At 45.1% G+C, this 13,540-nt stretch overlaps 1 protein-coding gene across 11 annotated transcripts in view; it reads right to left on the bottom strand.

Annotated features, from left to right (window-relative positions):
- The window catches only part of PDE4DIP (phosphodiesterase 4D interacting protein), a 105,473-nt gene that overhangs the window by 71,241 nt on the left and 20,692 nt on the right, over positions 1-13,540 (bottom strand). For all 11 annotated transcript variants that reach the window (XM_083743717.1, XM_083743726.1, XM_083743719.1 and 8 more), the window contains one exon: positions 724-800. In XM_083743717.1, coding sequence (XP_083599843.1) covers positions 724-800 — 77 coding nt within the window. The remainder of the gene's footprint in view (positions 1-723; positions 801-13,540) is intronic.

The following is a 13,540-nucleotide window of genomic DNA, read 5'->3' as shown; positions in this document are numbered from 1 at the left end:
CTCTTTAAAAACAAAGGATGGAATTCAATGTTGCACTAAGGCTGCTTACCAGGAGGGGGAAAGATTTACCCTCTTCTCCCCGCAGAGCTGATTTGGGGGGAGGGGGCCAGGGGGAGCAGAGCAGGGAAGCCCTGCCATGCTAACACAACTATTTAGTTGAACCCAGTCCAAAGAAACCTCCCAGTTGCCTTGGGATTCAATAGAAATGACAACATTCTGAATACCTGAGGCATCTGACTCTGACTGTTTAGCTCTACATGAGCAATAACAGGCATCTTGGGACTCAGCTACATTAGTAAAGAAACAGCCATTTGAATGTGCTATAAACATGCAACACCAGATGGCACCAGAGAACAGGAAATTTTAAAACACAATTTTCCATAGAGATTTTTTTCTTTTGTTGAAACGATCTGATTTCTGACTTTTTAATAGCATTTTCACCCCCATGTTTAGATCCACCCTTAGTGACAAAGCAAGAAACTTGGTTTGCATGCTAAATTAAAGAAAATCCAGATCTGGATTTTCTTTTCAATGGGAACTCAAATGTGAACACAGGATTGTGACCTTGGTGTAGTGCAGGAGATAAACAGAAGGGCCCAGTAAACTCTCTTTGTGTGCATGCACACACACACACACACACACACACGTGTGTGTGTGTGTGCATTCCTAAGGGTGGGATGTGTGTGAACCGGGCTCTGCAGATCCATCTGTACCACCTCTTACCGGGCTTGGTCCAAGCTTTGTTGCTTCTCCTGGAGCTCTTGCTTCAGGCTTTCCACTTCCACCTTCAGCTCGATGTTCTGAAAGGTACAAACAGGCATGAAGGATCGTAATCTGCTCAGCTGTGGATCTCTCCTGCTGCACCAGTATTCCAGTTTTGAAGCAGGTCTGTCTCCTTTTGACTTCAAATACTGAGGTACCTGGTAGCAGCACACAAAGAGCTTCCCTTTTTTGAAGACATGGTGAAATATAAACATAGAGAAATCTCCACAAACTATTGCAGTTGCAATAATCAGGAGCCTAACTGGGTGGGCATGCTGTTGTTGTTGTAGTTGTTGTTGTTGTTGTTTTTGATACACCAAAAAAGGAAAAAACAAAACAAAAATGCAAATAAAAACAGTGATAAAGACAATATTAATTACAAATCAATAAAGCAAAAAGTGGTTCTTGAACTACAGACCTGACCTCCCGTCTATTCCTTATTTCAATTATATATTATCTGTTGCCAATACACACTTTTATCATAGATTAACTAATTATTGGTTTATCTTAGGTCTCATATCTTTCTTAAAGCTACTACCAAAGTTATTCAAATGCTGCGACAGAGTTTAAACTGTTATAGTTGCTTTGAAGACTTCCCATTTTGAGACAAATTCCTGTTTTGGGTTGTTCTTTATTTTTTCTGATAGACAGTCTAACTCTGCATATTCTGTTAGCTTTTAGATCCATTCATGAATAGAGGGGATTTCATCACTCTTCCATTTTGTAGCGATAAGAACTCTTGCTGCCACTGTGGCATATAAAAAAATACCTTTCATTTTTTGTGGAATATCCAAATCTGTAATCCCCAGAAGATAAGCTTCTGGTTTTCTCATAAAGGAAATCTTTATCATTTTTTGTAGTTCTAAGTGGATACTCTCCCAAAATGCCTGGATTTTTTTACACAGCCACCACATGTGATAGAAAGTGTCTCCACATCTCCAGCAGTTGCTTGGGACACTTTTGTACATCTTCGACAGTTTCCAAGGTGTTAGATACCATAAGTGTTGCATTTTTAGAAAATTCTCTCTTAAGACATAGCAATTTGTAAATTTCCAATTTCCAACGATTTTCCCCACAAATTTTCCCACTGTGGCATGGTTATTGAATATCCAAAGTCTTGTGTCCACTTAACCATGGCCACTGTGACCTCCTCCTCCGCCTTGACTTGGGCATTTTGAAGCCATCCAGCTCTTTTGTGCAGCAGCTCCTCCCCACTTTAAGATTAGCCAACATGCAGCTTTGGTCAGGGCATTGCATGTGGAGAGGTCTGAAGACAAGCAGCAGCAGCTCCAGACTGATCAAATTGCTGTCACAACAAACTATTTTTTATCTTTAAAATTCTACCTCTTCAGGCAGCTCCATCAGCTTCTGGTGAAGTTGAACTTGAGGAGAACAAGCAACTATGAGATGGTGTCAAAAGGAGTGGGGAGAGGGGTGGGGAGAGAAAGAAAAAAGCAAACAGAAAGAGACAGTGCAGTGGTTTCTAAAACCCCTCCTTAGGTTATCTATCTTAATCTACTTTTTGAAGCTTTTAGAAATCATCTTAGTAAAGTCGAAACTTGCACAATTGCTTTGCTGTCTATTTGTATTGTTATGGGTTGGTGGGGGGAACAGGGTTAAGAAGAACTCACATGCAGCATTGGCTGGGGGAGGCTGCGCCCAGAGACCAGGGACCATGGCTGGAGGCTGCTTTAGACCCAAGCTGGATGAAGCTATGAGAGGGGCAACACTGAAGGCTCTAGGTGTAAAGTTGTGTCAATTAAACCATACTTCTTAAAGACACTCATATTTGCTGTGCCTTGAAACACAACACTGCCTGGAATCCCTAGAATCTTGCACCGCTTGTGGAGACTGGAGTGGCATGTGCCAGTCTGGTTGCACTTTCCGCTCTCAAAATGGGAAGGAAAGAAGTCCATCAAAAATTGCCCCAAACTGTTTTAAAGAAGAGAAGCTGCATGACCTAACTATCTGGCTTGGGGGGGGGGGGCAGAATCTAGATTCCCATTTGAATTAAAAGGACTACCCCTTTTATTTTTATTTTTACTGTAAACAGAATCAACAGCATGCCTCCGCCTCTGGTCCAGTAAAGAAAGCGTTGGCTAAGCAGGAGTGGATTACTGTGCTCCATTAAGTCCCAGTACTGAAAATAAATTCCTGAGTTTCCAAGTAAAAACAACAAAGAGTCCTATATAGCATGTTAAAGACTAACAAATTTATGATGGCAGAAATGTTCATGGACTTGAGTCCACTCTTAGTTTGCAAGAATATAAAAGAGATTATAAAGTACAGATAGACACACACACATGTCCGGATTTAGATTTGATGAGGCCCTCAGCTACTGAAGGTAATGGGGCCTTTATATGTCCAGCTTTGTCAACAACAAATTGTTGCTGTTTTTTGTGTTGAATATATGCTATATGGTAATTTATGGACCTAATAGGTATCTAAAGCCGCCATTTGCACATAACATATAGGAGCCTACACAACACAAAACACTGTTGCTGTATGTAGGTTTTATTTTATTTGTTTTTTATCTTATATTTTGGAAATGTACATCCAGGTTTTTTTTCCTTTAAATTTTTTGGTGGTCCCCAAGAGAGTGGGGCCCTAAGCTAGAGCTTGTTTAGTTTATACATAAATCCGGCACTGCGCGCGCGCACACACACACACACACACACACACACACACACACTGCAGACCAACAAGGTCGTGGAGCCCAGCCTATTGCCAAGACAGGAAAGTCACCCCTCAAAACATCCCTGAGAGTTAGCCATGCAGCCTCTGCTTACAAAATCCCTAACCAAGAAAAAAATCCACCAAGAACCAGCGCCCAAGAAGAGGAGATTGGCAGCTGGCCAGTAGTGAGATTTTCTGAATCCAGGGAGGGGTTCTAGAGGTTTCCCCCTGGATACATCCTGACAAAGAGCACATGACTGCTTCATCCCATGCTCAACCCAACATGGGTCCCTGCCACCTCTCCATTCATCATGTCACTGTGGTCACATAAAATTGCTCTTTGTGCAAATAGGCATGAAGACAGGCGGCTCCACTGGGGGTCCAGAGAATCATAGAGTTGGAAGAGACCACAAGGGCCATTGAGAGTCCAACCCCCTGCCAAGCAGGAAACACCATCAGAGCACTCCTGACATATGGTTGTCAAGCCTCTGCTTAAAGACCTCCAAAGAAGGAGACTCCACCACACTCCTTGGCAGCAAATTCCGCTGTCAAACAGCTCTTACTGTCAGGTGGAATCTTCTTTCTTGTAGTTTGGATCCATTGCTCCGTGTCCGCTTCTCTGGAGCAGCAGAAAACAACCTTTCTCCCTCCTCTATGTGACATCCTTTTATATATTTGAACATGGCTATCGTATCACCCCTTAACCTCCTCTTCTCCAGGCTAAACATGCCCAGCTCCCTTAGCCGTTCCTCATAAGGCATCGTTTCCAGGCCTTTGACCATTTTGGTTGCCCTCCTCTGGACACGTTCCAGTTTGTCAGTGTCCTTCTTGAACTGTGGTGCCCAGAACTGGACACAGTACTCCAGGTGAGGTCTGACCAGAGCAGAATACAGTGGCACTATTACTTCCCTTGATCTAGATGCTATACTCCTATTGATGCAGCCCAGAATTGCATTGGCTTTTTTAGCTGCCGCGTCACACTGTTGGCTCATGTCAAGTTTGTGGTCAACCAAGACTCCTAGATCCTTTTCACATGTACGGCTCTCAAGCCAGGTGTCACCCATCTTGTATTTGTGCCTCTCATTTTTTTGGCCCAAGTGCAATACTTTACATTTCTCCCTGTTAAAAATCATCTTGTTTGTTTTGGCCCAGTTCTCAAATCTGTCAAGGTCGTTTTGAAGTGTGATCCTGTCCTCTGGGGTGTTAGCCACCCCTCCCAGTTTGGTGTCATCTGCAAATTTGATCAGGATGCCCTTGAGTCCATCATCCAAGTCGTTGATAAAGATGTTGAATAAGACCGGGCCCAAGACAGAACCCTGTGGCACCCCACTAGTCACTCTTCTCCAGGATGAAGAGGAACCATTGATGAGCACCCTTTGGGTTCGGTCAGTCAGCCAGTTACAAATCCACTGAGTGGTAGCATAGTCAAGACCGCATTTTACCAGCTTCTTTGCAAGAATATCATGGGGCACCTTGTCAAATGCCTTGCTGAAATCAAGGTAGGCTACATCCACTGCGTTCCCTTCATCTACCAGGCTTGTAATTGTGTCAAAAAACGTGATCAGGTTAGTCTGACATGACTTATTTTTCAGAAATCCATGCTGACTATTGGTGATCACAGCATTCCTTTCTAGGTGCTCACAGACTGTTTGCTTAATGATCTGCTCCAGAATCTTCCCTGGTATTGATGTCAGACTGACTGGGCGGTAATTATTTGGGTCCTCTCTTTTCCCCTTTTTGAAAATAGGGACAACATTTGCCCTCCTCCAGTCTGCCGGGACTTCGCCTGTTCTCCAGGAATTCTCAAAGATGACTGCCAGTGGTTCTGAGATCGCATCTGCCAGTTCTTTTAATACTCTTGGATGCAGTTCATCTGGTCCTGGAGACTTGAATACATCTAGACTAGCCAAGTATTCTTGTACTATCTCCTTAGTTATTCTGGGCTGTGTTTCCTCTGCTGAATCATTTGCTCCAAATTCTTCAGGTCGGGCATTGTTTTCTTTATTGGAGACAACTGAGGCAAAGAAGGCATTGAGGAGTTCAGCCCTTTCTGTGTCCCCTGTTTGCATTTCACCATCTTCTCCTCTGAGTGACCCCACTGTTTCTTTGTTCTTCCTTTTGCTACAAACATACCCATAAAAGCCTTTTTTGTTGCTTTTAACCTCTCTAGCAAGCCTGAGTTCATTCTGTGCTTTAGCTTTTCTGACTTTGTGTCTACACGTGCTGGCTATTTGTTTGAATTCCTCTTTGGTGGTTCCCCCCTTTTCCATTTTTTGTACACATCCTTTTTTAATCTTAACTCAGTTAAAAGTTCTTTAGATAGCCACCCTGGCTTCTTTAGGCACCTTCCATGTTTCCGTCTCATTGGTATTGCCTGAAGTTGTGCTTTTACTATCTCCCTCTTAACAAATTCCCAGCCATCATGAACTCCCTTTCCTTTTAGTATTACTGTCCATGGGATCTCACCCAGCACTTCCCTAGGTTTTATGAAGTCGGCTTTCTTAAAGTCAAGAAATTGAGTCCTAGTATGCTTTGCTGCTCCTTTCCACTGTATAGTAAACTTCAGAAGAGCATGATCACTCGCGCCTAATCATCCTTCCACTTCTACCCCACTAACCAGGTCATCAACATTGGTTAGGACCAGATCTAAAATGGCTGTTCCTCTTGTTGCTTCTCCCACTTTCTGGACAATGAAGTTGTCTGCAAGGCCAGTGAGGAATCTGTTTGACCTTATGCTCTTGGGTGAGTTTGACATCCAACAAATATTGGGGTAACTGAAGTCCCCCATTACTACTATCTCCCTTCCTTTTGCATGCTTGGCCATCTGTTCCAGGAAGGCATCATCTATGTCCTCCGTTTGGCTTGGGGATCTATAGTAAACTCCCACAATGAGGTCACTGTTACTCTTCTCTCCCTTAATTTTGACCCAAATGCTCTCACTTTGGCTTTGAGGTTCTAAATCTTGGATCTCTTCACAAGTATACACATCCCTGACATATAACGCCACTCCTCCTCCTTTCTTGTCTGGTCTGTTTCTCTGAAATAGATTGTATCCCTCCATTATTACATTCCAATTGTGGGACTTATCCCACCAGCTGTCAAGCAGGTAAAGCACCAGCACAACCGCCCACAAATCCCCACGCAAGCTGCTCCAAGAAACTCTGCGTCACTTGCCACTTTTGTATTCCCCTTGTGCCAATTTAAGCCAAGGAGCAGAAGTTGTATTATTCAGTAGCCTGTGAATAGCATGGCCAGAAGCCAGCAGACCCATGTGATGCTTGCCTCTCCTGGAACAGAATGTCCCGACTTCAGTTGCCTGCTTTAGAGAACACAGATCATCTGCATCGGACAGAGAATCGGAGCTGCCCATCCACAATTGGATCCCTCGCCCACATGCTCAACAGCCATCTTCTGACTTGTCTGGTGCCCTCAGGTTCAACCCACGCTTTTCCTGGTACTATTGTTTCCTGCCTGCTGATGAAGCACTTGATGACCCACAGCCCAACCAATAATAATACAGTGGTACCTCAGGTTAAGTACTTAATTTGTTCCGGAGGTCCGTTCTTAACCTGAAACTGTTCTTAACCTGAAGCACCACTTTAGCTAATGGGGCCTCCTGCTGCCGCTGCGCTGCTGGAGCCTGATTTCTGTTCTTATCCTGAAGCAAAGTTCTTAACCTGAAGCACTATTTCTGGGTTAGTGGAGTGTGTAACCTGAAGCGTATGTAACTTGAAGCGTATGTAACCTGAGGTACCACTGTACGGCCACTTTTGCTCATTTATTCCATTGTTCTTTGTACTTCTTTTGGGCCGATTTCTTTTTACTGGCTGCATTTCTCTTTCTCTGTGGATTTTCATATGAACCAGTGATGTGCAATTGTTACTATTACCACAGGAATAGTTCCAATCTTGCAGAATCAATTTGGTGCCCTTTACCCCCACCTTCCTTGACTTTTAACTTCAAAGAGCTGGAATCTATAGGAATGAAGTTTTATCCTCCATTTTACTTTCCTGATGGTCAGATTTTGCATGTTTTGTGGACGCTGCTTCTTGTTGTGTTCACCTGCACTTGTGCCTTCCTCCCAAACCTTCGCATTTCATTTTTTTGGTGGAGGAATTAAATTTGCGGCTGTGGTAGGAACATGATTGTGGTGGTATATTAATCCCAACACATGCCAAGGAGCCCTTTGCCCCAATAAATCTTGGTGGGGCTTCTCACCCCACCCCAACCGCTGGGGATCTAATCAAGTCTTTCTTTTCCATCAACTTAAATTGAGATAAAGAGCCTGGTTCCCCCAAAATGGCAAGGCGGAGTAAAAGGGTCCTTGGTAGACAGAATATTTCTCCCACAGGTCATTTCTGGGGAATTAGCCAGTCAATGGGGAGATCACACTCTTTATTAACTTGCATGATTAGTCTTGTGCAGACATGGAGGAGAACATGCAGGTAAATGATTCTTTTTTTTAAAGTGACCTTTCAGGCACCACCCACTTGATTTTGTGTGCATTACTTAAGGCCCTGACACTTTTCATTGCATATTGCAGTGGCATGCAACAGTGTTACAAACAGGGGAGACTCAGGGTGCATCCACACAAATCTTTTGTCCTGGGCTTTCTAGACAAAGGCCCACACTTTCTCAGTCCATTTCCAAGCGCTTTTTTTGTCCTCCACTGTTTTCCCCAGGAAAACCTGCTCTTTACTGCTGAATCAGAGCAAACAGCCATGGGAGTTTTTCCATGGGTTGCCATTTTCTCTGATTCAGCAATAAAGAGTGGTTTTTGTGGGGAAAGCACTGGCGGGGGAGGTGCTTGGACACAGAGCTTTACAGCCTGGACCTGTTCCTAGAAACATGGCACAAAAGGAAGCCCAGGCATGTTCCGCTGCGTGTGTCCTATGAGCAGCAGTTGCCTTGGCAAAAAATGCCAGTCCAGCGATGCACCACAAATAAAGGGGACTTCTGTGTGGATGGCACCTGGGTTAGGAAGCTGATGGCTCAAATGCCACCTTTCCAGCCATTACTAGTTTCCCTATGTGGTTTGCTCTACTCTCCTAGTGCCACAGCCTCCATTTTTCCAGTCAGAGAGAAAGTTGGGAGTGCTTTTCAAGCAACTGCGATTTACTTTCTCCAGCAATGTTCCCTGGCTGGCATAACAGTTGCCTGGGGCTTGGCATCAGCTCTTGAAAGCCAGGAGATCTAAACCGAGCAGAATGCTGCGTCCAATATTTGTCCAATATTTAGGGCACCTCTCTAGTTTGCTAGATGTGCCACTCCTTACTGACTGAACTGTTTCCCAGTCTGTGATGTGAGTTTGTGACGGGTCTGGTACAGCAAGGGAGCAGTTGGCAAATGTTTGACAAACCAAAAGTGGCACTTTAGGTTCTCCCCTCTCTTTTCCTGCTGCAAAGCCACCCTGTCTGATAAGGCCCTGCCAGTTCTGCTGCCTCACTTGTTCTCCCTCCCACAGCAAGAAGCAGAACAAACCTCGCAATCATTTCACCCAGTAACCAGGCTATTTATAACTTCCCTCTCTGAGAAGAAGCTATTGGCTGGCAGTTCTGTGACATGTCAGCTGCCTGCACTTGCTTTTCACAATTTTGAGGGCACCTGTCAACACCAGGGTGACATTTCTCTTGCAGTGCACTGACTGTAAACCTCTTAGCTCCAAGTTCTTAGTATGAATGTGTCTGTACAAAGTCAGAAGATGGGTCCATCAAGCCTAGTATTTTCTGCTCTGGTTGGTGCTAGCTCACAAGCACCTCGGGTCTCTTCCAGACTCTCCCCCTGAGATTGTTCTAACCAGAGATGATGGAGGCCTGATGGACCCGAGGACATTGCAAGCAGAACAGGCCTTCTGCCACGGAGCTCTGGCCAGCCCCTCCCCTCCTTTCATACAGGGCTATGGATACACAGCCAGGTGGCGGACAGATGTTTATACCACCCATCCCCACAATGCACATCTACGTGACCCTGTGGGTAAAGCACATTTGTGGCATATTCTGCTACTTATGGGAGGCAGCATGTGTGCACCCGCATTTGTGCTCATGGGAGCTGAAAGATGCTACTCAACTCAGCACAAATTATTTACTGACCACTTTTACCTCTCTATTTTGTTTCTGATCAGGAGGGATGGACTTTAGCAACCTTTCAGAGCCAAAAAAATGGCACTCATAACTCCTCACCATATCCACATTCATGTCCTTTTATTTCATGACTGCTGGTTTTCTCAGGAGCCCTTGATGAGAGACTTTGTCAAAAGCCCTTTTCAAGTCCAGATATATAATCTGGACATCTCCTTATCTCTAAGAGTCTCCAAACACTTTAAAAGGATAGTGAGGTAAAGCTCCTTCTCCTGCAGAGTCCGGGCTGATTCTTCCTGGGCAGGGTGGGCAGCCTGAGCCCTGCTAGTCTTGCTGGTCCTGGCAATGAACAAAAGCCCCAAGTAAACACACTCCTGGGAACCCGAGGAGTACAAGAAGCCATGGCACAGGTCCCACAGCCCTCCACTCGCATGCACTGCTGGTCAAATTGGGTTCTGTATTGTATGTGGTACTATCCTTGAGGTAGCCTTCAATCCTGGGCAGTGGCATGAGCCTCGCCCACCTCCATAACCCAGGCCGTCGATTGCACAAATGCTCCAGCTGAGGAGGGGAGCAGCTCTGCTGTGGGCTGGCTCTTCCTCACCTGTTGGGATTCTTCTTGGTTTGCTCACTGGAACTCCCTCCCACTGGAGATGAGACTACTGAACGTGTTCACTGTTTTTAGATGTCAGGCAAAGATGCATTTCTTCCATCAGGCCATGGAGGTGGTTGGTTTAAAAAGTGGCTTCTTTTGAAGCTGGACTGCTGTTATGTTAATTATTTTTATGTAATATTGCTGTATTGTATTTTAATTCATTGTGTGGCACCCTGGGAACCTTCTGGTTAAGATAATGATACTATTTTTTATTTTTAGCTATGTAGAAGTTGTTCTGAAGCATGAAATTGCAGTGAACTGGGGAAGAAGAGGAATGCTAATTGTGTGCTTGGGAACCAAAGGAATTCACATGACTATCTAAAGGGAGAGCCCTCCGGGGCAGCCTGTCCAGTCCCATTTTGCTGCTTGAGGCGAAACAGGGAGGTGCTGCCCATGGCCATGAGATCTCACCGGAAGAAGCCACTGCAGGACCCTGTGGATTCTGACACCTGAGGTGGCTGCTTCAGCCATCCTTATGACTGGGCTGGCCCTGGAGGCCCTGCAAAATCTTTAAGTCCAGGGTCTTAAATTGTCTAACCCTATCGTGGAATCCCAGCCCTGGGCCAGGGCTGCAATATCTTAAAGAATCAGGGGAACAAGACTTGCTGTCAAGACTCGCGACATGTTCATTCAAATGAACTGCCATATGCGGTGTGATAACAGAGAAGGCCCTACTCTGCCCTGTTGCACAGTAAACTTTGGCTGTTGATGGAACTGCTAGCAGGACCAAAGAGTTGCTTCTAATAGACAAGCCGCCCTTTAATGGTTGGATTTAATTTTAATATAAAGGTAAAGGTACCCCTGCCCGTTGTTACCATAAAGCAGCAATGCAGCAGCAAGCAAAGGCTCTAGCAGCTCAGTCAGCTGCAGGTGGCTGCAAAGCCAAACAGGATGTTTGTGACTGTTGCCATGGGAACAAAGGGGCAGTCCATTCTGTACTGAGCACCGGATGTTAGCTCAGTGTGTGTGTGTCATATGACCCGTACTGGAAGTACATGAGGGGAGTTTATTCTTACTGCAGACTTACTTACATGTGCAGACATGTTTCTCTGTACTGATGTAAGAGACAGAAATAAAGAATGTAAATAGTTTTCTGTCTGCTTCTTTCCCCTCCCTGGGGATACCAAAGGGGAGAGAGAAGGAACGGTGTGTTCTTCTCATACTTCTGGGAAGAATTGCCGAGACCTCGCCTGCTTATCTGCCAGGAGTAGCAGCGGGGAGGTCGACAAGGAATATCTGCCGGTGCCTACGTTGTGGCACATTCCTCTGACCCAGGCAGAATTCCAACAGTGGTAGCAGAGGATGGTTCTGAACAACAGTGGTAGCAGAGCTGCTGTTTTCATCGCTCCATGGAAGTCTGCAATGAAAGGTTGGTCCTCTGCACCTACAGCCTACAGCCAGAAGCTGACCAGACGAAGTGACAGCCAAGCCACGGAGCCCAAGGTATGAGAAATTTCGGGCTTAAAAGAGTGAACGCAGATTGAGTTATTCTCTGGTTCATGGGAGCAGCGTTTGGGAAAAACAGCTCTGAGTGGGAAGAGGCTTGCATTCCAGAGATTCTTGTGGTTTCCTGTACAAGAAAGGAATGCACTGTTGCTAAGCAACGCTCGTCAGTGAAGTGGAAACTTACAGTAAGGCTGTGCATGAGAGAGGAGCGAAAACAATGGAATGTTTTGGCTACAGTATCTCATGAACTGTTGGAAAGGGACTTTCCGAAGCAGCTAGCGTTCAGAGCTGCCATGTGGCAAGAGCGTAAACAACCAGCTATTGGATTTTAGCTGCTTGAGAGAGTGAGTCTTAATGCAAGGACTCAAAATGGATGCCAAGAAAGGGGGAGCCCTGCCTAGCCCACCCCTTTTAGCTAATGACAATTATTCATCTTGGTCTATTAAGATGAAGGCCCTGTTGCAGAATCAGAGACTGTTTGAGGTGATTGAGAACCCCATCCCTGCAGCACCAACACGTGCTTGGGAGTCACAGAATGTGAGAGCCAGGACGGCTATAATTCTGTGTGTTTCAGATTCCCAGCTTGTGCATATTCAGGATTTACAATACGCACGAGAGCTTTGGGACACGCTGTGAAGGACACATCAGAGAGATGCAGGTTCTTCAGCGTTGCTGTATTTTGAGAAGCTGACCAATCTGAGGCTTGCGCCTGATGGAGATGTTCAAGCGCACCTGACGGAAATGAAATATCTGCGTCAACAGATGGTGGAACGCAATTTCCGTTTGCAGGAGGAAGTGTTTTACTTCATGGTGATAAACAGCCTGAATCGGACTTACAAAACCGTTGCCAGTCAGCTTGGTTCCCTTCCAGTGAACGATTTGACCTCTGAGAGGGTGTATGCCGTGATTCTTAATGAACATGACAGACTTGCAGCACTGGAAGTGAAAGATAGGGGGAGGGAAGAATGGAGTTCTAACGCCCCCACTGCTGTTGCTACTGGAGAAAATGCAGTAGCGTTAAACGTTGTCCGATGTTACAATTGTGGCCAAACTGGGCATCTTCAGAGGAACCGTGAGAAGCCACGTCAGCAGAAAGGAGCCAAGGCGAGCTCTACAAAGTCTGAGGCGTCAGGCAAAAGTAATACCATCTCAAAGGCGAAGACTGCAAAGGCTTTGATGTCGCTAAAAGCCACACTAGAAGCGGGGAACTTCTTCGTCATCGATACTGGAGCCACCGTTCATATGTCTCCACACAGAGGACTATTTTCGACGTTTACGAAGCAAAGCTTCGCTGTGCAACAAGCCAACGGTCAGAAATTGGAAGCGACCGGGATTGGAACTGTGTATCTTGAAAGTCTGAACTTGACTATAAGCGATGTTTATTTGGTTCCAGAGTTGAAGTTCAATCTGCTGAGCGTTTCACAGATTGCTAAGAAGGGACTAAAACTGTCCTATGATGCTGATAGCTGCGAGATCTACAAAGATGGAGAGTTGTATCTTTCTGCCAAAGAGAAAGATGGACTGTATTTGTTGACTTTTGATCAAAGTGATTACATGAAATGTAATTCTTGTGACTCTAACGTAATCTCTTTTGCAGGTGTAACCAAGAAGAACACCAAGCAGGTGACCTCGAGGGTCGACAGAGCATTTCAGCGGGTGTATGCTGATGTGATTGGTCCTCTAGCACCATCTAGAGGCAATGCAAAATATTACCTTGTGTGTGTGGATTCTTTCACAAATTATGTCTGGATTTATGTTTTGGAGAAACCAAAAGAAGCCTTAGAAAGGTTTAAAGAGTTTTGTGACAAGGTTAAGAATATGCATGATGCTAATATTGCTTGTCTTTGTACAGATGAGAAGCCACTATTTCTTTTACAGGATTTCTAGAGGTTCCTGCAGGAGAGAGGGATAAGACACAAGATTG

Source organism: Podarcis gaigeae, assembly GCF_964106915.1.
Source record: "Podarcis gaigeae genome assembly, chromosome: 6".
Lineage (NCBI taxonomy): Eukaryota > Metazoa > Chordata > Lepidosauria > Squamata > Lacertidae > Podarcis > Podarcis gaigeae.
The sequence above is the reverse complement of the archived record's forward strand: the minus strand, read 5'-3'. Positions and strand labels throughout refer to the sequence as shown.